This window comes from Grammomys surdaster, unplaced genomic scaffold (genome assembly GCF_004785775.1).
Source record: "Grammomys surdaster isolate TR1022 unplaced genomic scaffold, NIH_TR_1.0 125243, whole genome shotgun sequence".
NCBI lineage: Eukaryota > Metazoa > Chordata > Mammalia > Rodentia > Muridae > Grammomys > Grammomys surdaster.
In genome coordinates, this window is record NW_021620131.1 from 931,058 (window position 1) to 956,344 (window position 25,287).

Consider the following 25,287-nt stretch of genomic DNA (forward strand, 5'->3'; position numbering starts at 1 on the left):
CTTTCTTTCTTTCTTTCTTTCTTTCTTTCTTTCTTTTTTTTTTTAGAAGGCATGCTAATCACTATGCCTGTCTATAGAGTGCTGTGGATGGAACCAGGGCTTCAGCCATGCTAGGCAAACACTCTTCCGACTAGCCACAGCCCTTGCTGTCACATGGGAAGGCTTCCTGTGCCTGTCACTTCCAGTAGAGACAGTTTCATCTCCCAGCCATCCTGGCCCACCTGTGACATGCCCTCCATGTCCAGTTGCATCAGCTCTGTCTGGTTCACTTGCAGCAGGGCAAGGCCTACTCGGAACACAATCTCCAGTCCCTGAAAAAGCAACCACAGTCCCATAAGCCTCTTGTCCGCCCCACCAGAAGCCTTCACCAATGAACTTCCTGTCCCAGCTCACCAGGAGGCTCAGACCTTCCTTGCATTCTAGCCTCTCCTTTGTCCTGTTAGTCATGATTCGCTGTGGGAGTGGAATATGATTCTCTCCACATGCAGTGTGGAATGGGCAAGGGTGTGCTGTGGGACACTCACCTCATACATAAAGATGTCAAAGACTCGGGTGGCAACAGGCAGGGGGAAGGTTGTAAGGAAAAGCGTGAGGAACCAGGATGATGCATACATGGATGTGTGGAAGCTCTGTGAGCGGAAGTGGGTGTTCAGGTCCGGAAGCTGCTCCTGTGTAGGGAAGGGAGGCTGGTGAGCATGGAGAGGGAAGCATTGGGCCTCAGTACCCCTCACCTCCAAGGAATATTTGCTGACCTACCCTGGGCAGCCTAGGTCCCTCCTAGGTCCTCTTTTAGCTACTGTGTTTGGGGGGAAAGCTGAGGCATACTAGAATTTTGAGTGCTATGGGGCTACAAGCAGGGCCTGGGAAAATACACATCAAAATGTGATTGACCTCAACTTCAGGCTGTTAGATACTAGCAGATCACTGGGGAAAGTGAGGCTGGAGAGGGCATCAGAGCTCTCTGGGCTTCCTCTGTTAGCCAGTATCTACCTCTGTGCTTTTGGTTACATATTTGCTTGGTTGTATAAATCTTAGGCTGTGAAAGTCTTCAGTCTTCCAGCTTGGGCTTGTAATTGCTTCTTAACTTTGGGGGGGCAGATGTTGGGGATCAAATTATTTTTTATCTGTGGGTATGTACAGGGGTTTGCATGTGTTCATAGGTGTATACATATGTAAGGGGGTGGTGTGGAGGTCAGAGGTTGATGCTGCTGTCTTCTTCAATCTCAACTTTTCTTTATGAGGCAGCATTTTACTGTGGCGCTGGATGTCCTGGAACTTGCTATGTAGATCAGGCTGACTTATAAACTTACAGTGATCTGGTTGCTGGGATTAAAGGTATGTATTACCAAGTCCAGCTGTCTTTTACCTATTTGTTAATGTTATTTGTTATTTGACAATGCCTCTCATTGAACTTGTAGCTCATTGGTTTGGCTAGGCAGGCTGGCTGGCCGGGAAACTCCAGGGATTTACTTGATTCTGCTCCCTCACTTGTCTCTGCCTCCCCAGTGTGAGGATAACAGAAATATCTTCCTAGGAGCCTATGAGGCTTTTACATGGATACTGAGGATCTGAACTCAGGTCCCCATGCTTGTGGCAGCAAGCACTTTACTGACTGAGCCATCTTGAGCCATCTCCTCAAACCATAGTTTATATTTTGGAAGAGGGTCTCATATATCACAGGGTGGCTTTCAACTTGTTATGTAGAAGCTGAGCTGACCTTGAACTCCTGATCCTCCTCCTACCTCTACTTCTAAAGTGCCAACTACCACAGGAGGGAATTGAAACCAGGGCCTTTGTTCATGCTTTGTAGGCCCTCAAATAACTGCGCTATATTCCTGCCCTATTCTTTTTCTTCTTCTTTTTTTTAAAAAAAATAAGGCCTTACTCTGTAGCCTGTTGGAATTAAAGGTGCTCATCACTATGTCTAGCTGTGAAATTTCTTTTCTTTTTGAGGGTAGGAAAGGATATTGGGGATCAAACCCAGGACCTCACAAATACTAGGCAAGCATGCCACTCCAACCCCCTGCCTTCAGTTTTGTAGGTGCCTAGGTCTCCTGTTTGTTCAACTAGCAGACCCCATGGCGGTCTACCTCCCCGTCCTTAGAGCCTGACAGAGGAGCCGTCCCTGACAGTTCACTGCTAGCACATCTCTCTTGCCGTGGGCTTCTGAAGCTGGCCAGTCTCTAAGAGTGCAAGAATGGTGTGTGTGTACACACACACACACACACACACACACCATAAACACTTTCGTTCTGTCTGCCAGCCTGGAGTGAGCCCTGTGGGGATGGCTATTTATAAACGGAGTCGTCTGCTGTAGCTCCCCCGTAATCAGCAGAGGCAGGCAGACAACACTTTTCCCTCCTTCCACCACACCCTAGCATGTGGAGCCGGCCCTCCTCCTCCTGTTCTGCCTTAGTGGTTCTGGGAGCCCCTTCGGTTGCCAAGAGCCCCCTGTCCTTGCTAGCCTTGTCCCTCCCGGCACTATCCACAGTTGTGTGCTTTCATCTCAGGAAAGGACAGGAATAGGAAAGAACGGGAGTTCCTTTCTAGGACTCCTCCTTTCCTCTCTCTCTTCCTTTCTCCATCCTTTCCTCCCTCCCTCACTCCTTTCTTCCCCTCTCTTCTGTCTTTCTTTCTCCTTCCATTTCCCCTCACTTCCTCCTTTTCCTTCTCCACAGGACTTCACATTGAACCCAGGACTCTTATGTGCTAAGTAAGTCCTCTACCACTGACCTGTACTGCAATCTCCCTGTCCCCAGCTCTTAGATATTGAGACAGGCCTTACTAAGTAGCTCTAGGATGGCCTTGAACTTGTTATCCCATCTCATAAACCAAAGGACTGTGATCATGAGTGTGTACCACCTCACCAGGCTCCAGGCATGTTATATCACCACTTCTTTCCAGAGAGGGTTTCATGTAACTCAGGCTAGCTTGCACTTCCTATGTAGCTGAGACTGACCTTGAATTTCTGATCCTTCTACATCTACCTCCTAAGTCATAGGATGACAGATGTGTACTACCATGCCCAGTTTATGAAGTTCTGGGGATGGTTTCCAGGGCTTTGTGCATGATGGGCAAGGATCCTACTAACTGAGCCACATCCTTAGCTCCCAAGGATAATTTCTCAGGCCTAGAAGTTCCAGTTTAGGGGCTTTCTGGAGATAACCTCAGGATGGTCATCCCTAGCCTGCTTACCTGTAGCATGTATTCAAACTGGTAGATACAGAGTCCCAGCTCGGCCATGCTGGGCTTGAAGAGCTCCCGTAGCCGGTACTCCTGCATCAGCCGCACGAACACACAGAAGGCCTCTTCCTCAGGCATCTGGAGGGACCAGCAATGTGTGTGTGTGTGTGTGTGTATGTGTGACAGAAAGAGTGGGAAGGCCATGCTCAGGCTCTAGACAATGTTATGGTACACAGAGGCATGTTTCTGTCCCATTTATATTTATTGTAACTGTATCTGGCTACTGGGGCCCACCCAATAAACCATGGTCAGTACTATTTATTGATGGAAGAACTGTGGCTGACGTTATTTGCTGAGGGTCACTAACAGGAAACAATGGAGCTGTACTTAAACCTTGTTAGCGCCCAATCTCATTTACCTGGTTAAGACATTCCTGTTGACACCCAGCAATCTCCTTTCTCCCTGGTCTAAGCTTTCTGGTTTCTCTGGAGGAATACCCCTGTAAACCCCTATAAACACCTACATCTTTGACCTGTAGTTCTTCTCTGTCCCACTGCTCCTTAAGTCCTGTCCTGTCCTGCACGGTACAGTATCTGGACCTGGGCAGCATAAATGCCAACCTAGCTCTTCCATATCCATCCATCGAGAGCTTAGCCTGGCCTTTGTCAGAGGGCACAGTGAGCTGGCTGCTGAGGAAGACTCTGGCCCTAGGAGGTCACTAGATTCAGGGAATGCTCTTATGTTCATTTCTTGGGGATGGAGCCCAGGGTAGCCACTTACCTGCATGAGGAGTAAGCCCACAATGAAGGCACTTCCCTGGCAATAGCCCACCTCCCGATCAACCAGTGAGTATGCCTATAAGGGAAGGAGGCTGGGTGAACACAGGATTCCCACCAGCCTCTATGGAGCCATCTCAGGTGGGGATTGTTACTAAGGTGGCTGGAGCCAATACTGGGGCCTTACCTTCATGACATTGAAGAGGACTTCCTGACCCAGGCTGTCCTGGCCTTTGAAGAATTCATGCTCTGGGTAGGTGCGGGCAATGTCCCTTCGGATCAGCTTCTCACATGGTGAGGACATCTTGAGGAGCTCAGAGTACTGGTTTTTGACGGGCATATCTGTGGCACTGCACAGGAGCTGCCAAACGATGGCCCGAAAGTGGTGTGGGATGCCCTTTCGGATCAGCTCCTGCCATGAGGAGGGGTGAGGTGGGGGAAGGGAGGCTAGGGCTGGAGTCTGCCCCCTGCACTTTACCCATCCCAAGGCCAACCCAGTTCAGCCCTTCAGGTATGGCTTACACATGCTTTTAGGATGGTACAGAGGACATCTGAGTCACTGTGCTTTAGCTAGTCATGGTGCTTATTAGGGGCTCCTCTATCCTTCAGTGACTCCTCTACCACTAAGCTATAATCCCAATTCTCATGCTCCGTGTTTGTGCACATATCCATGTATACACACACATATATGCACAGATATATGTGTATATATGGAGGTCAGAGGTCAGCCTTGGTTATTATTCCTCAGAGGTTTCCACCTTGGATTTTGTTGTTGCTTGTTTTTGTTTTGCTGTTTTATTTTAAATTGCATTTAAATAATCTATCGTGCGTGTGCGCGCGTATGCGTGTGCTTGTGCGTGTGTGTGTGTGTGTGCATGTACGTGCATGTGTGTATGTAGGCAGTATGTACCAGAGGACAACTTGCACCTGCATTTGAAGGAGTCGAATCTCTCCTACTAAACCTGAGGACAAAACTTAGGTTGTTAGTCTTTACAGCAAGTGCCTTTATTTGCTGAGCTATCTTGCTTGTCTATCCACATGTATTTTGAGACAGGCTCTCTTTATTAGGCTGTGGCTTGCCCACAGTGCTAAGCTGACAGCTAGGAGCTCCAGGGAGCTGCCTGTCTCTGCCTCCATAGTGCTGGGATTACAAGCATGTACCCACATGCTCAGGTTTTATAGGTGCTGTGGATGGACTTGAGGTCTTCAAGTTTATACAGCAAGCACTTTACAGTGAGGTATTTTCCCAGCCCCCAACATTCTTGTTAAGCAAGCTTTTTGACACAAAGTTTCCCTATGCAGTCTAAATTGGCCCTCATCTTGCAAGCTTCTTGCCTGGGTGTCCTGCGTACAGGAGTCATAGGCATAGGCACCATTATATCAGAGCACAGAGCAAGCAGGCACGAGGATTCTCTCTCCTCCTCCCCGTCATCCCCGTTCCCAGGTCCTATCTGTACAGCTCCACTTTGGCCCTTCTGCCTAGAGTGGGCTACCTGGCCCTGGCTGGGCCGGTGGATGAATGACCAGGCTGGCCAGGCTCATGCCCATCCCATATCTGCCTCAGGCCACCTTGAGTAGCTTTTCCTTCCTGCGCCGCCACTCCTCCCACTCGTTGGCAATTCGGCCCCAGAGAATCCATGTGTCCTCCTCCAGGTGGCTCAGGTTGGAGGAGGCTGAGGAACTGGATACTAGTGAGGAGCCGCTGTTCCTTCGGGAGCCATTCATGGAGCGCATGGACTTGGAGTCGGCTTCCAGGAGCCTAGGCAAGAAGAGTAGGAGAAGAGAGGCCAGAAAATTCCAGTGGCTCCTACTCACAGGGGCCCCCTGAGGCACGACCTCGTAGACTAGATCCACACTGCCTGCTTTCCTTTCTTTAAAAACTTTGATCTCTACAAGTGTATGCCATGTGCGTGTAGGTGCATGTGGAAGCCAAACGAGGGCATTGGATCTCCTGGTGCTGGCGCGGTTGTGAGCCACCCAGTGTGGATGCTGGGAACTGAAGCTGGGTCTTCTGAGAGAGCAGCAAGTGCTTTTAACTGCTGAGTCATATCTTTAGCTCCCATGCTGCCTTTCTTGCTAAGTGATCTTGGCCAGTGACCTAACCTCCCTGAGCCATGGCCCTTGGAAAGTCATTTGTGTGTTCCTCTTCTGTACCAAGCACTGGGCTAAGTGTGCATTTCTACCCGCTCATTCTCAGACCAAGTCTGCACAGCACATTTAGGGATGGTCTATATAGAGGGGCTCAGAATGCAGGTTCTGGCTGAGGGCACTTAGAAAGTACCAAGGACACCGTGGGGTTGTATTAACCATGTCCTTTACCTTTCTTCCTTCTCTCTTCCTCCTTCCATTTTTCCTTCTTTTTCTTTTATACATATGTATGTGTTTGCACATGCATGGAGGCTAGAACTCAACCTTGAATACTGTTAAGAAGGAGTCCATTTTGTTTTTGAGACAGGGCCTCTCATGAACTTGCTCCTCCCCAATTAAGCAAGGTTGGCTGGTCAGTGAGCCTTGGGGATCTGCCTGTCCCGACCTAGTGACTATTGCTTTTGTTTTTGTTTTATTTTGTTTGGGTTTTTTGTTTGTTTGTATGTGTTTTAGACAGTGTCTCACTATGTAGCCCTGGCTGGCCTGGAACTCCCTATGTAGACTAAGCTGTCCTCAAACTCACAGAAATCTGCCTCTGCCTTCTGAGTGCTGGGATTAAATGCTGGATATGATTAGTTTTTAATGTGGATTCTGGGGATTACATTCAAGCACTTAAAGATTAAGCTATCTCCCCTCCCTCCTCCTTCTTTTTAATTAATCCTCCCCCTCTTCTTCCTCTTCTTCCTCCTCTTCCTCTTCTTCCTCCTCCTTCTCCTTCTTCTCCTTTTTTCGAATTTTTTGAGACAGAGTTACTCTGTATAGCCCTGGCTGTCCTGGAACTCCCTATGTAGACCAGGCTAGCTTCAAACTCAAAGATCTGCCTGCCTCTGCTTCCTGAGAGCTGAGATTAAAGACATGTCCCACCACTGCCTGCCTGGCATTCTTATTTTTTAAATATTTTATTTTGTTTGTACTCTAGGTGTGTTGTCTATATTAATGTCTGAGTACCAGTATGTGCTTCATGCCCCAACGTCAGAAGAGGGCATCAAATCCCCTGGAACTGGAGTTACAAACGGCCATTAGCCACCATGTGAGTATTGGGAATTGAACTCAGGTCTTTTGGAAGAGCAATTAGCTAGGGCTTTTAACCACTAAGACGTCTCTCCAGCATCCTTCCCTTTATTATTTTTTGAAATGGGGACTGAATTTAGGGACATTGCATTCTTGGTGAGTGTTCTACCACTGATAACTCCAGCCCTTTATTTTAAAACAGGATCTAGATACAAAGCTCAGGCTGGCCTCACCCTCTTGATCCTCCTGCTGTAGGCTTCCATGTGCTGTGATGCTTTTAGGATACTTTTGACAGCTTTATATGCTCTGGAGAGATGGAGGGACTAGGATGGTTCTTCCTAGGGCTCGGCAGTTATTAAAGAGGAATGGGCTGTATGCCTGTGAGTGAACTTTCTGATATGCAAATCAAGCCACCCCGAGCCCACCCCCTGACCACCTACTCCACCAGGCTTTCACAGGCTGCTGCTCGCTCTACATATGCTCACGTCACCTTAGGGTTGAGTACCCAGCATCTGGGGCCAGACTGAAATGCTTCACGTCAGTGACTTGCATGCTTGCCTGCCCTGTTTCACCTACTCCTGCCCATGGAAACCAATATAAAGGTTCTTGCCAGCATTTTCCCTTAGGCACTTGTCTGCCTCTTGACTGACAGGGCTGCCTCCTCTCCTTTTGAGAACTGTAAGTAATAAAGTACCTTTTTACTTAGTGGCCAGTGTCTCCTGATCTGCTGGATTCACTTCATTCCTGTGTAATGGTATTAGCCCAGGATTGACGCTCAGTAGTAGAGCCCCTGCCTCGAATACCTCATTGAGGGGCTGAGGACATGACTCTGTGGTATAGCATTCCCCTAGAATTCCACAGTGAGGGCCTGGGAGTGTGGTTCAGCAGTAGAGGTTCTGCCTAGAATTCCCCAGTGAGGAGATTCTACAGGTAGAAAACTCAAAGACACCCCCCCCCAAAAAAAAAAAAAAACCAAAACCAAGACCTATAAGACAGGGGCAGATGGGAGCTTTAACATCTTTCTTCAAAAAATGGCTTTGTAAAGGAAAGCTAGATTCATTTGACCTTTTGAAATGTGGATTTCCTCTTCTGAATGAAGAAACCAATTTATCCAGCCTACATTGGGAGGATGAAAGAGAAACCATTCTTTAAGCATCTTGTGTGGTAGCTGTTTTTCTCTGTAGCCCAGGTCTAGCTTTGAGTGTAAATGGTCCTGGAAGCCAGGAATCAACCCTCCTCCTCCCCACTCACCGGTTCTGCTCCTCAAGCTTGGCCAGTAGTTCTAGCTCATCTGGGCTGAGGTTCTCGGAGTCAGAGGTTGGGGAGCAGGTGGGTGCTGACAGGGCCTCCTGAGATGAGGAGTCGGGGCTCAGAGTGGGGCTTGCCATGGTGGGCAGGCTCATCAGCCAGGGGGACACCAGGTTACAGGTCTGTCTGAGAGTGGGAGATACATATTGTTAGCACCAGGTAGATGTTCACCTCAGACTGTCATCTCTCAAGTGAGAACACTCCATCATCCCAGACTTTTCACTCCTGGCCTACTCCTAGTTGTACTATAGATTCTATGTGCTACAACCAACAGCCAAGGCTCAAATCCAGCAGCAAGGTCTGGGACAGAGGTTTTCTGTCGTTGGAGGTCCTAAGGATGTAATGTGATCCTTCAGGGGGTCCCCCTGTTCTGGTGTCCTTTTTTGGACAGTGTTCTGTCCTCTATTGTGGCTTCCCCTAGAAGCCTCATGGTGGCATTTGAATGACCCTGTCTCAAGAACAGTAGTATGCTGGTGGCACAGACCAGGCAATTATTCTCTTCTGTTGTCTGGTGCTGTCAAGGGCTGGAACAGTAATGTCTCCATGGGGTGGGAAGCCAAGGCCACATCAAAGTGCCAGGAATTGGTGCCCTAGGGAATCACAGAGGGGCTGATGGTTCAGAGGGGGCATCCTGGTCCCAGTATTCACATGCCAAGCCTTCTTTCCTACTTTTTCTGGGCTCATCTGCTTAGCCTTCCAGGGACTTTTGAGGATACTGGCCTCTTGATTATTGCCTGTCTGGTGACAAAACCAAAGGCTAATGGTTGGGAGATGGCTCAGTCTATAAAGTTTTTACCACATAAGCATGAGGACCCAAGTTCAATCTCTAAAATCCATGTAAAAAATACTAGTGTGGTAGTATGTGCTTATTCTCAATGCTGGGGAGGTAAAGACAGAAAGGTCCTTGGGTGCACTGACTAACCAGCCTAGCTAAACTGGTAAATTTTAGACCATTAAGAGACTCTGTCTTAAATAGACAACAATAAAATCCCCCAAACAACAACAATAACATCAAAAAACAAACAAACAAAAAAGCAAACAAAAATCAAGGTGATAACCTCAGCTATGGCTCAGTGGTTAAGAGCACTTAGTGCTCTTTTCCAGGTTTGGTTCCCAGCATCCTCATTAGGTGGTTCACCACAGCCTGTAACTCCAGCTCCTGGGCACTAGACTCCTCCATGTGGCCTTTAAGGGCAGGTGGACACATGCCATACATTCTCACGGACACACATATACTATTAAGATATAAAAACCAGATAAAGCAAAGTGAACAACAACTGGAGAACAGCAGCTGTGGCTGTCCTCTGGCCTCGACAAGCACATTTACTCACATATGTGCAGCTCTGCACACATACAGAAATCAAGCAGATCAAAAGCTGTGCGTTAATAGAGAACAATGTGTTTAAAGCCTGGCTTTCTGTCAATGAGTTGTAAGATTTTAGGGTAGTCACTGAACTTCTCTGGTCTCTAGAGACTAGGGTCCTTCAAAGGGAAGGTTGTGAACCAAGCATATTACATATAGCATATGACATATTTATCCATCAATGTAGGCCATTAATATCTATCCTGGGGCCAGAGCTGTAGGTCTTGCTGAGAGCTGGGGTTCCTAGGGTCTGTCATGGCGTGTAGGCGGTTGGAGCAGAGTTGGCATTTTCCTTGGAGGGAGCATTTCTAGGATCATAAGATGCTTTGGAATGGGCTGAGAAAATGGCTTAGTGGATAATACACATGTCAGTGAAGGCGTGAGCTTGGATTGCTACAGTCTACCTAAAGCTGGACATAGTAGCACATACACTCCTGTAATCTCAGCCCTCCTTCAGTGAGATAGGAGACGGACACAGGAGAATCCCTAGAAACTTGGGGGCCAACTAGGTTGGTGTACAGAGTGGCTACCAACAGACACTCAGACACCCAAGGTTATCCTTAAGACCTCCATATGCACAACACAGTACATACATACTTGTACTCACACACATGAACATACACATACCCACAGAAACATGCATTGAGGCTCTGGAGGGGAAGGTGGAGACTGGGGAACATATTTGTTTTGTCTAGCTGTATTTCCTCTTGGTAAGCCTGGCCCGAATGCAGGGTCTGAGAACATAGAGCTGGAGAGGCAGAAAAAAGTCTCTGCTCCTGATTTCTGATTACATAGCATGGTACCTTCACACTTGCCTACCTCCTTCTGTGCTCCATGCCAGAAGTCTGTTCTGTGTTCCTGAACCCAACCCGACCCAGTTCTGACTCATGGCCACAGAAAGGGCCTCACATGGGCCCTGCAGAGGGAACATCTGATTCTTTAGGTAGTAGGGAACAGACACAATCTGAGAGAACACTGTTCATCTGTCTGCAGTAAGCACCTTTCCATAGCGCTCAGTCAATTCCAGGGCTCCCAGGTAAGCTGGATTTCACCTTAGTCCTAAGCGTAGGCCTCTCTCCACTGATGCCTTATTGTGGTGGATCTTGGGGCTTCACAGTTCTCATTTCATCTTTTTGAGGATCTCAGTCACCCCCCCACCCCGGAACCTGGCTCCCTTCAGGACAAGGACAGCCCTCAGGGCTCCCCCAACTCTATTTGGGAGCAGAAAACTCAGGATTTTGGGTTTCGTGTGTGTGTGTGTGTGTGTGTGTGTGTGTGTGTGTACACTTGCATGTGAATTAATCCCTCCCCAGCTCAGGGTTATAGATTTTGATGAGTGCCAGGCTGGCTGAGGATCACCAGTTCCAAAGGTTTTTAAGCAGTTATAAACTGCTGAACTAGCAGTTAATCATTTCAGGGAGGGAGGGAGGGAGGGAGGGAGGGAGGGAGGGAGGGAGGGAGGGAGAGAGAGAGAGAGAGAGAGAGAGAGAGAGAGAGAGAGAGAGAGAGAGAGAGAGAATGTTACAGGACCTCCTGCAGTGTCAGTCTGTGGCTAGACAGGGCTGTGGCTATAAAGTGCTAAGGGAGAATCATCTTTCTATGCAGAGCTAGCCTCCAGAACTGGGAGATCACGGAAAGAAAAGGCAGTGGAGGCAGGATGAGGGCTCCAGAACTACTGCTGAGTTTGGGGAGCATTGAGAGCTCAGAGCAAAAGCACCTATGGATAATGAGGTAACCTGGGACTACCTAATACCTGCTAAGCAGAGAGAACCCAGCCTCAGGATGGGCTTCTCCCACTTCTCTTCATTCATATACTTTCACACGCATACATATTCATACTCTGATATACACATATTCACACATACATGCACATACAGTCTCACCTACACCTACTTGGACATATATTCATACATACTGAAACATATATACAACACATACACACATACTCAGATTTATACTCCTGGGGTACATATGTACTCCTTCACACCCAGACATACACATACACACAGGCTACTAGTCACCCACACACATTCTCTTGAAGTTTATCGATATTCACACTCTACCTCAGTTTTGTGGGCCTGTGGCATGGGTGGTGGGGTTCCCTTGATTAGTTTAATAGAGGTGGAAAGACCCACTGTGGGACTAAGAGAAAGTGAGTAGAGCCCACTGCTCTCTGCTTCCAGATTGTGAACTCAATGTGTCCCCACAATTTCTGCTGCTGTGACCACTCAGAGGGTGTGTGTGTTTGTATCACAAGATTTGGTGACCTCTTACTCTAAGGCAGGAGTCACTTTTGATCTTCCTGGTAAGAAACAGTCACCCAAAAATGCATATGATAGATCCAGATGGATGCCCAGAATGGAACAGCCAGAGAGTTTCTTGAAGTAATAAGTTACAGCAGGATCTAGCAGTTCCCACTAGAGGTTACCCACCCGTGTAAGTGTACATGCTTGTGTTCATAGCAGTGCTGCTCACAGTGGCTACAAAGTACAAATGATGCAAGTGCCCATCAATGGATGAATGCATCAACAAAGACACACACTGGAATATTACTTAGCCACAAAAAGGAATGATATACTGACATATACTACATGGGTGAATGTTAATGTTCAGTCAGAGACTCTAGTTATAGGTTGATATATTTACCCTTAAATATACAGATTCGAGGAATATAGAATGTCAAGAAATGGTTTACTGCTTTCCAGGGGTTGAGACAGCGGACCAAATAGGATGACAGCCTAGAGGGTAGGGGATGCCTACAATTAGATTATGGTGATTGCAGTACAACACTATGCATGTGGTAAACTTTAGGTGAATAATTTTTATTGTATGAATTACACCTCAATCAAAAAGATGAAGGCTAAGGTAGACTGCAAAGGAACTAAGGCACAGAGGCCAGCAGGTAGGGCTTAGTGGTGCAGGCCTGTAATCACAGCTACTCAGGAGACTAATATAGGAGGACTACAAGTTCAAGGCCATGCTGGACTGGAGAGTTCAAAATTGCTATTGGCTATACAATGAGTTCCAGGTCAGCCTGGGAAACGTGATACTTTGTCCCAAAATTTAAAAATCATAAAAATAAAAGAAGTGGGAATATAGTCCAGTGGAGGACACTTGGCTAGCATGCATGAGGTCCTGTACTGGAAAAAAAACAACAACTCAGTACTGAGAAAGAAAACAAAACAAAGTTGGGAAAGGGATGGAACACCAAAGGAAGTGAAAACAATCCTGCAGTAATCAGAGCCTTGTCTTTTAGGGCTTGTGAACTAGGGTGAGACTTTAGAAAGGCCCTTCGGCCTACTGTATGCAGCTGAATCCAGCACATTCTGCCTTCTCCTTCCCTCTCTTTTCTTTGTGTTTGTTTACAAGTATCATCACCATGCCCAATTTTGTGTGGTACTGAGGCTAGAACCCAGGGCCTGGAGCACTCTGGGTGAGCATTCTGCCAGTGGAGCTGGGGTCCTGGTCCAGCTGAGAATTCCTTTTTTTTTTCCAATTAAAACATATTTAGTTACTTAATTAGTGATGTAGATATGTGTGTCACGGCATGCATGTGAAGGTGTGAGAACCATTCATGAGATCAGTTCTGCGCTCCATCTTGTACATCCCTAGGACTGATCTAAGTTTGTCATGTTTGCTGCTTTTACCTACTGAGACATCCCTCCAGCTTTGAACATTCTTTTTTCATTTCTTAGATTCATTTTATGTGCATGAGTGCACTGCCTGCATGTATGTATGTGTACCTGGTGCCCTCAGATGTTAGAAAAGGGCGTTGTATTCTCTGGAACTGGAGTTAAGGATGGTTATAAGCCATCATGTGAGTGCCGGGAACTGAACTTGGAAAAAACAATAAATGTTCTTAACCACTGAAACGTCTCTCTAGCCCCCACTTAAGCATGCTTACTATGAAGTCTGTCTATCAATCTTGTTCTACCATCCTGAATTTTTTCCCCTGAAAATATACTCACATTAGGCTAATATACATCCTTCCCCCACGTGTGTGTGTGTGTGTGTGTTTGCACATGGGGAGGGGGATGAACTTATATGCACTAGGATTCATGCAGAGAGCAGAGGTTAATATCTGGCATCTTCAATTGCTCACATTATAGATGGAGGCAGAAACTCTCACTTGGACTCAGAGTTCATCTACATTGCTAGCCTACCTAGACAGAATTAAAGGTGAGTTATAAAACTCACCAGGCACAAGGTGGGTACCAAAGATCTGACCTCCAGTCCTCACACATGGCACATGTCTTAACCACCGAGCTGTTTCCCCAGCCCCCTAAATTTTGTGCCAATGGCTTCCGTCCTTGCCTGCCTTATTACGATTTGAGGACAAAGCAGTATCTTAATTTTATGCTCTAATCCCTTAATGTACTATTAGCATTTGGCAGGTGCTCAGTAAACATTTGTTGAGTGAATCAAGACAAAAATTCCCATGTGGTTCACAGAGGTGGTCAGGGTCAGCAGCAATAGTAACCTCATAAGGATAGCATATGCCCTTGACAGGAGGTGATAGGGAAGGGTGCTTTAATTCTGTGCTTTTTCTCCATTGAAGTCATTGTCTTTAACTATGAGAAGAATGCCAGAGAGGTCCTGATGAAGGGACACTGCATGGAATATCAGCCAAAGCTCTTGTCTGTGAAGGTCATCAGAAACAAGGGTATTACAAGGAAGTTCCATAGCCCATGGGAGCTAGAGGAATAACTAAATATCATAGAGGCAAAAATGGACACTAGAGGTAGGTGGGGAGATGGATCAATGGGTAAAATCCTTGCTGTGTATGTGTTTGAGGACCTGAGTTTGAGTCCCCTGAACCCTTGTAAAGCTGGAGAAGTAGTGCATGACTGTAATCCCAGCATACCAGTGGCAAGACAGGAAGTAGAGAGATGAGAATCCATAGCAGCTCTCAGGCCCAGTCAGCCTACCAACAAGAGACCATGTCTCAAACAATATGGATGGTGTGGTCAGATGCTGCAGGCTGTCTTTTGACTTCCACATGCAGAAAGTGATATGTACCTGCATGCCTAAACATATATATCACATATATACATATATACATACATTGATCCAATAAACAAAAAATGTGTATTAAAAAATTCGAGTGTTGGACTGGAAAGTTTGCTCAGCAGTTAGAAACTCTTGCTGCTCTTGCAGAGGACTTGAGTTAGGTTGCTAGTGCCCAGGTCAGTCGTCAGCTCTCAACAGCTTGCAACTCCAGCCCTATGGGACCTGCCTGACGTCCTCTCTGGCCCTTCAGGTATCCATATGCACATGCTTATGCACACAAATTTAAACAGATTCACATACACATGAATAAAAAATAAAAATCTTTAGGGACTGGAGAGATGGTTTAGTAGTTAATAACATGTACTGCTCTTTCATACACATACACACTTGCACGCAAAATAAACAAAACTCTAATAAGGCTATCCTTGGTCACATAATGAATCCAAATCCATTCTGGGCTACAAGAGATCCTATCTCAAAAAAACCCCATCCCAAATTATAAAAATAAATTATACACATAATATATATGTGTGCTAATATACTTTTATTTGTGGTACTCACGATCAAATCAAGGACTTCATGCTAGAAAGTTATCTACTACTGAACTACATCCCCAACCTCACAGAATATTGTTCAAAAAAGATTGTGTACAAGGGTAGTTAGAAAAATAAAGAACAGAATAAAGAATATTAGAAAATAAAGAAGCACCACACTAGTAGGGAGAGGGTTACTCACTGGTTAGTACCCCAGTTCTGTCATTGGAAGAGGATTTGAACTTGGTTTCCTCTTTCCAGTCTTTGCCCTAAGGTCACCCATGATACTTCTGCCTTATCTACATTTTTATTTAAAAAACAATATATAGTTAAAATATATGTATATTATATTAACATATAACAAATATAAAACACCTCATAAAACCAGGTGTGTAGGCTAAATGGATGGCTCAGTGGTTAAAAGTACTTGCTGCTTAGCCATGAGGACCTGCGTTCTGATCCCAGCACCCATAAAACAAGCCAGAGTGATGCTGCTTACTCCAGTAACCCCAGTGTTGTGAGGTCCAGAAATAAGATTATTGCTGGATTTGCTAGATGCTAGTCTAAAAATATGGGGTCCAGGTTCAGGGAGAGACCCTGCCTCGAAAGAATAAGAGAGTGATAGAGAAAGACACTGATTCCTTTCTCTGGCCTCTGTGAAGATGTACAGGTGTGTGCACTTGCACAAATGTCCCCTTCCACAAAATCAGACATGGAGGTTTATGCCTGTCATTTCAATACTCAGAAATTAGAGGCAGGAAGACCAGGAGTTCAAGGCCAGTTTCAGCTATAGGGAGATTGATGCTAATGTAAGAGCCTTCCCTATCTCAAAACCAAAACCAAAACCAAAAAGCAAAAAGCAAAACAACAAAACAAAAAACCCCAATCCAACCCAACCCCAAAACAAAGGTGGGCATGGTGGTGCACACCTTTAATCCCAGCACTCAGAAGGCAGAGGCAGGAGAGTCTCTGAGTTTGATGTCAGCATGTGTGGGTCCATGTTCTGCCTGGCAGCTGGAGTGTGGCCGCTGCCGTAGAGTACTGGCTTTAGCAAAGTGCTGAGACATGGCTCAGGGGGTGAGAAAATACAATCTAAGATGGAGGAGGCTGAAGCTGGGGTTCCCTGACTCCTAAGCATCTAGTTGCCACTGGGGTGCTACACAGAAGAGTTGGGGATGAACGACTGGGGTCCACGGATCTGCGATGAGGTTGGGACTGGGTACTCCCAAACTCCTGGACGTCCAGGTCCGCTGAGTTTTGAGCAGTTGAGAGCAGAGTCAGGGGCCCATGGGCTGAGGACTATCCTGGGGCTGGGAGAAATGGGAACTTTGGCTTAGCTCATCAGCGGAAGCCCTTAGCTTGGTGGTGCTTCTCTGGAAGTGCAAAGGGGCCTAATACAGGAGACTTAGGGTGCAGCTCTATAGGCGGAAGGCTTTCTTCATGCTCCCCACGGTGGTTCTCAATACTGTTTATTGATTGTTCATGGTGGAAAATGGATGCATACCAACTCCCCAAGGTGGACCAGAGATTAAATATCTTTTGCAGGGAGGAATGTCTGAGATGGGAAGCTTACCGGTTAAACTCACAGAGCCTATAGACACCTCATTAGCATGGAGAACTCTATTCTGGGCTTTGTGACCAATATGGCAAGTGTAGACAGGTGTTCCAGGCCAGGAATCTGGCAGGGAGCAGGAAGCTGCCTACTGTCTCAGGTGGGTGCCTGGGAGCTAGGGTCTCTGAACCCGATCAACCTACCAAGTTTTCTGGCACAGTCCACTGTCCCACAGCATGGTCTAGAATGACCAGGGCTATACAAAGAAACTGTCTCAAAATCCAAAACAAAACAATCCAGCCAGAAATGATATACATAAAACACTGAGTGCAGCTGGTAAATCGGAATGAGCACTTGGTAACTCATGGTCATGGTTTTCAGCACAGTGAGCCAGCCAGCCTATATGGGCAACTTCTATGGAGTGCATGACATTACAAAGAGAAATAAAGACCCCAAATTCCCTTTTGAAGATTTGAATTGAATTGAATTGAAAATTGAAAAAAATCTCATTTCAGATCCCCTCCCTCCCATGATCACCACGAATATAGATTCAGTTCAGGATCTGAAGCTTTGGAATGGTGCTACCTGTCCCCAATTTCCCCAAACTGGTCGTCAGCAGACCATCATTGCTGTGGCTGTCCCCAAGTCCTGGAATAATAGTATGACTGGGTTCTAGGTCCTTTTGTTTGGCAAAGGGTAGGCTATATAGTTCCTGGGGCAACAAGGACAACATTGGGGATTGCTTTCTTCTCACTTTCATTTTAAGCTGTTTTAAATTTCTTTCTTCTCTTCTTCCTCTCCCTTGTCCTCCTCCTCCTTGTCCTCCTCCTCTTCTTCTTGAGATAGAGATCATATGTAGCCCAGGCTGGTTTCAAGCCTGATAGGTTAAATGAGGATGACCTTGAACTCCTGATCCTCTTGCCTCCACTTACTGAGTGTTAAGATGACAGATATAGACCACCAAACAGATTAGTTTTAAATGTCAGCTTGCTGTAACCTAGAATCACCAGAGAGGAGTATCTCAATTGCAAAATTGTCTAAATCAAATCAGCCTGTGGGCATATCTATTGGGGACTGTCTTGACTGTTAAATGACAGAGCCCACTGTAGGTGACACAGTGGTGTATGAGAGGAAACAGGACTGTATGAGAGTAAAGAGATCTTGCTGAGCACAAGTTAAGCACGTAGGCAGCATGGATACCCTCTGCTCTTGATAGTCATCTAAATTCCTGCTTCGACTTCCCCAAAAGGATGGGCTGTAAACTGGAACGGTAAGCCAAAATAAACCCTTCCTCCTCCAAGTTATTTTTGATTGGGGTATTTTTCAAAAATTCATTTTATTGCCAGGTGGTGGTGGTATAGCCTTTATTCCCAGTCCTTGGGAGGCAGAGGCAGAAGTATCTCTGAGTTCAAGGCCAGTCTAGTCCTCATAGCTCCAGAATGGCCAGTGCTACACAGAGAAACCCTGTGTTAAAACACTAAAAAAAAAAAAAAAACAAAAAGCCATTTTATTTTTATTTATTTTGGGTTTTAAAGTGTTAGGATTAAAGGTGTGTGCTACCATGCCCAGTAAATTTTTATTTTTAATTATATGTACTTGTGTCTCTGTGTGGATGCATGTATGTGAATACAGGTACCCTTGGAGGGTACCAGAAAAGGCCATCAGATCACCAGAGTTGGTGAGTTGTGAATCCCTCAACATGGATGTTGGGAAGTGAACATGCTTCTTGTGCAGAGCAGAAGGTAATTGCTGAACTATCTTTAAAACTTCTGGCCAGGGTACTTTATCTCAGCAATAGAAATGGAGCTAGAACAGCCATTAGATCTGTTTTTTATAGTGCTGGGGATTGAACCCAGGGCTTTGTGCACACTAAGCAAGCATTCTACCAATGGTGCTACATACCCTGTCAGTTTTACCCAATTTCTTCAAGATGTTCTGTAAGCTTCCATATTCTTGCAGTGTAGATAACTATTCTAGATCCTTTGGCTTACAGTTGAAACTTCCTCCTATACTCCTTGAGTGATCCAGGGTATCATGACATTTTAATCTGTAAACAGGGCTAATCATAGTACCCGACCAACACTCTTTCTCATCCCCTCCCCTCTCTCTCCCTCCCTCCTCCCCGATTCTGTATTATTACCACTCAGACTTTTGTCCTGTGTTTAGGATGAGCAGTGGCCTATATTGATTCACTGTTGGATGGATAGTTCCTCGAGGGTAAGGGCTGTCAAGGCCACCGTGGTCCCCACAGTCCAGTGCAAATTGCCCCTTAGTGGTGATGATCTTTAAGGACTAAACACTATAGAACTACAATCACTCTTATTGGTAATAACAGGAGCAGTAACAGAAACACACCTTCGGGTGAAAACCTAAGGGTGGACCATTATGACCTACAAATTCTCATCTGACCTAAAAAAAATAAGTTTATGTTGTGTGTCCTTACCAGTTTATTTTCTGACACTGTAACAGGTTCACTTGGGGGCACATCTCTTCATTTTCTTTATTTTAATGTCCTTGAAAATGACAGAGGAAGAACATCAAAGCCCTTTCACAAGGGCTTCCTGTGGCAGGTGCACAGGTGAAGATATATTTCTCTGTCATCTGTGCCATCTTCCTGGGCTTGTTGAGCTGGATGGTGGGCATAGGTGAGGCAGACTGGTCTTACCAAACATTACCTCTACCTAAGGCAGACAGATCTGACCTTTTTCTGTTTCAGAAATGGCTGAGGGAGGGAAGCCCATTAGCTTGTAAAATCAAACACATTTTACTGAGAAACTGCTATGTGAATCTGGGATTCATCTGTGAAAAACACAGGTTGTATGGGAAACAGGTATCAGTGAAAAGATTTCATGGGGGTTCTGAGGAGATGCTCCATAGATGAAGTGTTTGTTGTAAAAGTAGTATTTGGACTCACAGAAGCCAGGTCAAAAATGTGCGGGAGGGGCTGGAGAAAAGGTTCAGTTGTTAAGAGCACTGGCTGCTCTTGCACAGGTCCCAGGTTCAATTCCCAGAAGCCACACTGACACTCCCAACTATCTGTACCTCTAATTTCAGAGGATCTGATGCCCTCTTTTAGCTGTTGGCATTGCACAAAATGCATAAACATACATGTAGGCCAAACAGGGCTACACATAAAAATTAAAAAAAAAAAAGCAGAGAAGGGATGGTGGCTATCTGCAATTCAAGCATTTGAGAGACAGAGACAGGAGATCTCTAGGCAAGCTGGCTAGCTAGACAAACTGGAGAGCTGCAGGTTCAGCTAGAGACCCTGTGCTAGTAGATGAAAGTAGAGAGGAAGACACTCTGCCCTCCACAGGAACATACACTTGTGCCCTTGTACAGAACATACAAGTACACCATACATACATACAGGCAAAAACCAACTACTTAATGATCCTATTTTATAGGGCCAGGGAGATAGTCAAGTCCTTTCCATGAAAGCATGAACACTTGAGTTCGAGGCCTAGCATCCATGTAAGAAGCCATGCACAGTGGTGTATTCTTGTAATATCAGTGCCAGAGAAGCGAGGCTGGAGGCTCCCTGGGGTATAGTGAGAGACTTATTTTCTTTTAAGTCCCCCCTTCCCCCAAGATAGGGTTTCTCTATGTAGACATGACTGTCATTAAACTGGCTCTGTAGAACAGGCTGGCTTTGAACTCACAGAGATTCTCCTGCCTCTGCTTCTTGAGTGCTGGGACTAACCAGCATGTACCAACCACCACCCAGCTTTCAAAAAACAAGGTGGACAGTGTCTGGAGAGATGGCTCAGTGGTTAAGTGCACTGGCAGCTCTTGCAGAGAACCAGGGCTCAATTCCCAGTACCTACATGGCAGCTTCCAACAGATCCCGAGGAATGACCCCTGGACTCCACATGCACGTGCACACATGTGTGTTCACTCATATGTGAAGTATCCACATACAGCCACTATCTCACCTACAAACAAAAGATTTCACAACACATGGATACATGCAGAGAACAGACAGTAAAGTGCAGGCAAAATATGCCAAAAGGGCATTGGAACTGTTCCTCTGGGAGATGGGTACCTTCCCCAACTGTGGAGTGGATACAGGGAACATGCTAGCTCTCAACAACTTCTTTCTTTCTGGTGCTTGATTTTGGCTTTCTTGGAGATGGTATGAATGTATTTCCCCCCAATCTTCCTAATTTCAGATCCCTTTTTGACCATGAGTGCCTGATGGTGTGTACTGTCATATGGACCACATTTGATATACTTTGCCCTGAAGGGTAAAGCTCATCCATCCATCTATCCATCCATCCATCCATCTGTCCGTCTGTCCATCCTCAGAAGTCACACATCTCTTGAAAGAACTATGCTGGTTTCTAGCCCTTGTCCAAGTACTTCTGAAACACCCTAACCTGCCACGCCTGCCTGGTGACTGCATCCATAAGTCATCCCTGTCACACCTTCCTGGATGTCCTAGGGATGTGTTGGTCCTTTCTCAGAGCTCTTACAGCAGCACAGTGTAAGTAATTCTGTCTCCTGCATTCCTACTGCAGCAGCAGCATGTGATAGCAAAGGCACACACTAGAACACTGGCTCCTTCGGGTTGCTCAGAGGATTAAATGAGATGATATGCAAATGATGTTTGGCATAGTGAACACAAGGCACGAGCTCAATCAATGTGCGCTTCTGGGTCCAACTCTTCTTCGAGCTGGCTGTGCAGGCTTTAGATACAGGACACCTGAGTCAATTCCCTGGGCACAGTGGGGTTATCACCCATAAACACCAACATTCTATTCTACAGGGAGACATGTTTCTGATCTACCAGTACCTATCAAAGCACAGACACAAAAGACAATGTATCCATATCCGCAGGCTACAGCAAAGCTGTGTTGGTTCTACTCAAAAACTTGAAGCCTTCTGGTACTTTCTACAGAGTTCACAGTCTATCCCAGGGGCTATTTCTACCCTGCTGTGTCCATCTGTGCCAAGTCCCCTGGGGAGTGGGAGGAGGTCATGTAGCTTCTCATGTACCACATGACCTTCAAGTCTTTTCACGCACTCTTGCTTTCAAATGGACATGATAAACTTCTATCTCATGTCCATCAGGGTGGCTGGCCAGTAGTTCCCCATGTCCTCAGTCCTGCCAGGAGCCCCTGCATGACTACAAGTCCCACAACAGGCCATCTTTTTTCTTCATTCTTTCAGCCCTGATTTAAGCCAGCTTCCTTCAAGATGGCTAAGTCCTTCAGACCTGGCTACTGTCCACTGAGGACAGGAATCATCAGGGCCAGTGATGGTACCAACTTTGCTAGGTGTGTGTGGGGTCAATACTGCTAAACCCCACTGTTCCCTTTTTTACTGCTCCCAGGAAACACTCAAGGCCACACCTTAATCTAACTGGCTCTCTTGTAGCACAGAGTACTACTATTCTAAGAGCTCACCCCCCCCACCCCCGACCCCTGTTTTCCAGATGGAGAAGTTGAGGCTCTAAGCCAAGATGATTTTCTTTTTTCAAATCTGCCCAGAATTTGTTTATAAATATTCTACAAGGAAACCTAGGCTTTTTGTCTGGGTTTTTCCAGGCATAACTAAATGTTTGTTTGGAGCTGGTTTGTTCTGGATTCTCTTTACACTCTGTAGTCCTACAAACTATAGCCAGTTCTGCAATCTCTTCTTTCCTCTGTCTTGTGCCTTAGTTTTTGTGCCAGGGCCAAGCCACCTGCAATCCCTTCCAAACCGCCACAGTCAACCGCAGGAACCCAGAGGAAACCCACAGGTGGGACCCTAGGATGGGAGCTGTGGGGCAGAATTGGTTGGAAAACCAATACAATACAGCCACGAAAGGGTGAGGGATGTGAGGAGTCTGGCTCAATGACAGACTGGCTGAGAGTAGTGTATGTGAGGATGAGGATGCAAGCAGAGTATTCGTCCTTTCAACATTTTCCCCCAAGTCCTCTTCACATTTTTTCCCCTTCTGAAAATATTCATTAAAGAGGTGCTTGCTCTTGGCAGTCTGACCCAGTGTGAGCAGGTCCTAAATGCTAGGAGGAATCTGTTTTATTTTGACCAAACATTGGTGGTGGGTAAAAGAACTCACAGGGCTCTCAGAGACTGACCTTGTTGAGCACCTTACATGGCAGCACAGTTTATATCATCAGAGGCCAGCAGATGCCATAGGCTCAGGGATGCTGGTCCTACCAGTCTGGTCAGACTTTAGGATTGGGGCCAGGAACAGCTGGAAGATCTCACTTCCCATGGTATGTGTGTGTGTGGAGGTGCCATTGATTTGGAAATGGGCAGTGGTTCCTTTTGGGACAGTGGTGTAAGAAAGAATGTCCTACCTATTAAAAAGAGTAAGGCAGGGAGAGACAGAGGGGAAAGAGATTTGTGGTAGGTAGATTCTAGGCCCTGACACCCCCTGGAGTCCCAGTGTAGTCACATCTCAAAGTGAATAGGGTGGAAGGGACAGGCTAGGTGCTGGGGACAGCTTGTCATCTCACAATTGTCTGTCTTTTGTCTGAGTTAGGTCTGTTGAGGGTACTTGGCTCAAAGAGGTGTGTAGAAGTTCTCAGGTGTTTGTGTGTATGTGTGTCTGTGTGAGGGCGGGGGAAAGAGAGAAAGAGCGAGAGCGAGAGCGAGAGCGAGAGCGAGAGCGAGAGCGAGAGCGAGAGCGAGAGAGAGAGAGAGAGAGAGAGAGAGAGAAAGAGAGACAGAGAGAGAGAGCGCACACTCATGGGTCTGGGTCTGTGTTGGGCCCTTAGGTTCCTGTATGTTTAGGGGTATCTAAATGACCCTACTCTGTGTATGTCTCAGAAGGATGGATGGGAGGGTGTGTCTATGGGGGATGGGATTCAGCATTATCTTTTGGGAAGTCCTGAGTGTTCATTTCTTTAGGAAGATGCAATCTAGGTGGCTCAACATCAGCAACAGTGTATGGTCCTCTCTGAAGACTAGAAGTGGTTTGTTTTTTCGTTTTTTGTTTTTTGTTTTGTTTTTTAAGTGGAGCCCTTGAATAGGAGGGGTGCCAAGTGAACAGGCTGAGCTGATGTCTCTGGATTCAGTTGGGAATCTTTCCATTTAAGAGGCGAGGCATGGGTTTCTGTGGAGTCAGAGGGAAAGAGTATAGGGCTCTGATCTTGTTCTCCTTGGAGAGATGAGGGTATAGGCCAGACACAGAAGACAGGAAGCCAAGTGACGGGTTTAGGGGGACGTAAAAGCAAGAGATGCAGATGGGAGGGGTCCTGGGACTCGGGTTGTGGACTGGAGGGGGACGCTCATGGGGGGGGGGCAGGTCTGCAGACTGGGGGATGGGGAAGCCCTGGACAGGTTCTTAGCGACAGTCCTGGGAAAGATGTACAGAGGTCCTGAGCCTGTGGGAGGCGTTGCGAAGAGACATGGGGTCCTAGAAGCCCTGGGAGGGATCCTGAAGGGCTCGGGAAGGAGGGTGGGCGGAGGCCAGAGTTCCAGGGTCCAGGGCTGGGAATGCCAAGGCTCCTAGCGCGGATTCTGGAGGCGAGGCGACTCCAGGTCACGCTCCTGGCTTGGCTTCCCCGCGGGGCCCCGCAGCACTGACGCCCCCAGGAGAAGAGGCCCGGTTCGGGGCCGTCCTACCTGCGCCGAGAGCGCCGCCATCGCCGCGCCGAGCCTCGCTGTCCCTGCGCTGCGTCGTCTGATGCCCCTACCCGCGGTCGCGTCTGCTCGAGGGTCCCGCAAACCCTGCGGCCCGGCCCCTTTCAATCAGCCACCCCCGGGGACCGCGGCCGTCGCCGGCTCCGCCACTGCCATTTCACCCGCTGACAGGAGCCGCTGCCCCGCCCCCCCAGCCCAGTCAACCAATTCACCGCCCCCCTTAGGTCCTTGGCTCCGCCCACTGTGGAAGAGTGACATGAAATCTGACCAATCCATAGCCACCCCATAAGGCGGACCGTCTCTGAGGAGAGGAGCAAATTGAAATGAGAGAATCTGTGATAGACGTCTCATTTTGCCTATCAAAACAAGTAGTAATATTGATCGACACCTAGACTACCAATAGCGATGGGCAAGAGGTGTGCCTCTGAAGGAAAGCTGCGGCCTTGAGCAACCCTTAGCTGAGGCACTAAGCCCCTCCCAGAGCTGGGATTTCTACCCAATCATGAGAGGTTCTGAGACGTCCATTACTATCTGCTCTTCAAACCTCGGCCCTGGTAACTGTTGAGATGGGAGGGGTGTGCTATGAAAAAGATTGACATCTAAGCAGTCTGTTGGAAGGCGGGCTCTTGTATTTGACCAATGGTGTCATGAGACTGGGTTGGCGTCCTGGGCGGTAGGACTTAAGGCCACGGGCTGAATGAAATGGAGACGTTAATGAGGAGGCGTGTCCCAGTGCAGGGATAGGCGGGATCAGACAAGGGCCCGGCTCCTGGCTTGGGTTTTAGAAGGGTGGTATCCAGAAAGCTC

At 47.0% G+C, this 25,287-nt stretch overlaps 1 protein-coding gene across 3 annotated transcripts in view; it reads right to left on the reverse strand.

Moving 5' to 3' along the window:
• Evi5l (ecotropic viral integration site 5 like) overlaps positions 1 to 24,659 on the reverse strand; it is a 40,248-nt gene extending 15,589 nt beyond the window's left edge. For all 3 annotated transcript variants that reach the window (XM_028785507.1, XM_028785506.1, XM_028785508.1), the window contains exons 1-8: positions 24,463 to 24,659; positions 8,370 to 8,552; positions 5,529 to 5,718; positions 4,147 to 4,371; positions 3,964 to 4,038; positions 3,196 to 3,321; positions 525 to 668; positions 222 to 311 (exon numbers count right to left, since the gene is read on the reverse strand). In XM_028785507.1, the coding sequence (XP_028641340.1) occupies positions 222 to 311; positions 525 to 668; positions 3,196 to 3,321; positions 3,964 to 4,038; positions 4,147 to 4,371; positions 5,529 to 5,718; positions 8,370 to 8,521 (1,002 nt within the window). In that variant the 5' untranslated portion in view covers positions 8,522 to 8,552; positions 24,463 to 24,659. The remainder of the gene's footprint in view (positions 1 to 221; positions 312 to 524; positions 669 to 3,195; positions 3,322 to 3,963; positions 4,039 to 4,146; positions 4,372 to 5,528; positions 5,719 to 8,369; positions 8,553 to 24,462) is intronic.
• Between the last annotated feature and the right edge of the window lie 628 nt (positions 24,660 to 25,287).